General features: G+C 34.7%; 1 protein-coding gene across 1 annotated transcript; it reads right to left on the bottom strand.

The window, feature by feature from the left end:
• Positions 1-749: 749 nt before the first annotated feature.
• On the bottom strand, positions 750-2734 carry LOC125829744 (uncharacterized). The gene is made up of 5 exons (XM_049508935.1): positions 2624-2734; positions 2156-2231; positions 1378-1429; positions 1140-1209; positions 750-836 (listed from the first exon to the last, which is right to left on the bottom strand). Exons 1-5 carry the CDS (start codon positions 2729-2731, stop codon positions 750-752), a joined length of 393 nt encoding a protein of 130 aa, XP_049364892.1. The 5' UTR covers positions 2732-2734.
• Between the last annotated feature and the right edge of the window lie 301 nt (positions 2735-3035).

Genomic DNA, 3035 nt, shown 5'->3' with positions numbered 1-3035 from the left:
TTTAATAACAAAAACCACAATAAAACTTAAAGAGGAAACATATAAAATGAATAATGACACACAAAACTTATACAAATTCTACCTCTCAATTTGGCAAGGGGGTAGATTTCAAGAGCCTCCAACAATCTTATCTCCAATTCGACCTGCGATTGTTCTTCCTATAGAAGAAAAGAAACAAAAGAATCAATAAATTCTATAATCAATACCAAAGCCACAACTTTTATGGTGGGGATTCAACATCTTTTTTTTCCCCAAAATCGTAGTGTCCTAATCAGCTTTCGTGCACCTTGACAAATTCAACATGATACCTATCACCTCCCATGGTTAGACTAACTGACCGAGAAGGTTAGTAAAGTTCCTGCTACAGTGAAGTGAGATATCTTTTGGTTTCTTGTAACTCTCTATGCTCATTGACCGCTAAGTCATCCCTTTGGGGCATTTGTAAATTTGTGTCACAAGAAAGAAATATACCATGAAGCTATTTAATTAACCATGTTAGATAAAAGGATAATGGCTGAACAACCACAGCATTTAGTACAAATAAACTCTAGCCATTGTACATTTTGCATTATACAACAAAGTGACTAAATTAAAAAGAGCAGCCCGATGCACAAAACATCTTGCGTTCACACAAAGTCTGGGAAAGGACTATACCCAATGAGCGTGATGCAGACAACATCTCTAAGCACAAGGGGTGGGGAGGAGGATTCTCTGTGAAAGTTCAATATCCATATCGATTCCAAACTAGCTCAAGGCTCCTCCATCAAGAAATAACTGTGTGGTAGGCAAAACACTTCTTCCTTATTAAAGATTTTAGCATCGGCATCATCTGGTTTCTGAAATTAGTTAAAAGAACACCACAGTAAGAACACTCATCCCACGTAACTCCAAAAAAAAAATTCCCCGTAAAACCAAGATTCTAGTGTATATGAAACAGAACAGCTAAAGGCGTATAAGTTGAAGATTCTATGAAAAATAAAATGCCGAATATAGTGATTCTGATAAGCATGGAACAGGAAGAATGGCTTTACATATGTAAATTCCTCTGCTCAAACAAGCAGCGTTTCAAAGTCAAATACCGAATAACGGAAAAGTTGTGAAGATTGAAGTTAAATAAAAAGTAAACCAACAAGACATACCACCATATTTATGTCGTAGAAGCGATCCAGCAGCTTCAAAACATCATCAGGAGTAAATTGCCTTCTCAAGCTGTGACAATAAATTATCAGTGGTGAAAGATAAACGATAAAATCACATTAAGTTCTAACCAAATGCCTCGGATTTCTTATTTCTTCTCTGAGAGTGTGGTGGTATGAGCTAAGCTCATTCACAAAATGAAGCGTTAATAAACGAAAAGGACAAAAGTAGTCTAGTAACCTTCTACGCAGATTCTCTGTTAAGCCGAAAAGGACAAAATGACGATGGATGCCTGCAATAAGAATCACGATGAACATGTTTAACACATCTCATTCCCACAGTAGAAAGCAAAAGTTAATGCAACCTAATCTCCCCTTTTTATTCTTTTGCCTTCAGAAAAAAAAAAAAGATTACTCATCAAGAGTTAATAAAATTCCAAAAATATTCTCAAGATCATAGGTACTTTATTGTTTTTTCCTCGATCATAACGTAGATTCTACAACTTTCCTACTTAGCTATGCAAGGTACCCCTCTACGCTAAATAGCATGAAAACGACTAATTCTATTACATCCTAGGTATAAGGCAGTAATGTTTTACGACAAGGGAACCCGCAACCCGCTACACTTTGAGTGTAGCACAGGGAAAACCATGTGTCTGTGCAATAGCTCGCAAACCTTACATTATTATTTATTGCATAAACAATCCCCGCATTATAATTCATGCATAACTAGTACATGAACCAAACAACTCCTTACAGTTACACGCCGTCCGTCTAAATAGAAAGGTAATGTGTATGTGTGCACTGCATTAAATTCTTCAAACCCTAGTAATCAAAGCACTTCCAGATTACACCACGAGTTTCTATCCGCCACATTTTACTGTGAATTTCTACTTATGAACTAGACAAACTATGATAAAGCTACCACCTTTCCAGCTTCTATAACAAAAAACACAACAAAACTTAAAGAGGAAACATACAAAAAGAGTAATGACACATAAAACTTATACAATTTTTACCTCTCAATTTGGCAAGGGGGTAGATTTCAAGTGCCTCCAACAATCTTATCTCCAATTCGACCTGCGATTGTTCCTCCTATAGAAGAAATGAAACAGAAGTATCAATAAATTCTATAATCAAACACATCAACAAGCATATAATCAATAGCAAAGCCACAATTTTTACCGAGGGATTCAAAATATACAGAAATCAAAGGGATTCAACATTTTTTTCATAAACACGGTGTCCTTATCAACTTTCATGCATCTTGACTAATTCAAGAGGATACCTACCACCTCCCACTAGCAACAGGTACCAATAGGTAACTCAGGGAACATCTACTATATATATATACCTAAAAATTTAATTCTGATAGTACAATTTTTCGACGAACAAGATTTGTTTTGATATGATGGAAACACATATATATGAATCAATGATAGAAAAGGGTAACCTAATTTTTTCTTAATTAAGAAAACAAATGGTACCTTATGAGAAGAGGCAGGTTTACAAGGAGATAGAACAGAAAATCCATCTTGTTCATTATGTTCTGCTTCCTTCTTTTCTTTGCCTTTTGCACTAGTGTTCTTCCCCATTTGCTTTTTTGGTTCTTGAAAGGTGGCTTTGATTCAATTTATTGATAAAAACTAGGTTTTTTGTTTGATGTAAAAATCAAGATTCTAGTGGGCTGGTTTTTAGGGGTTTTTGAATTGGATTATTTTTGGGCTTTAAAATTTAATATCAAATATTTTTAAGTTAAACATATTTTGATAATGTGTAAGAGAATATAAATGGGAATTTCATAAATATGAGTATAATTTTCCTTTATAGTTATCTAATCACACTTCATAACTATTGTTAGCTCAAATTCGATGTATGTTGCATATAGTCGCGTTGCAT

Source organism: Solanum verrucosum, unplaced genomic scaffold (genome assembly GCF_900185275.1).
Source record: "Solanum verrucosum unplaced genomic scaffold, falcon-dt-bn FXZP01000008.1, whole genome shotgun sequence".
Taxonomy (NCBI): Eukaryota; Viridiplantae; Streptophyta; class Magnoliopsida; order Solanales; family Solanaceae; genus Solanum; species Solanum verrucosum.
Note: the sequence above shows the minus strand (reverse complement) of the source record. Positions and strands in the feature narration are given on the sequence as shown.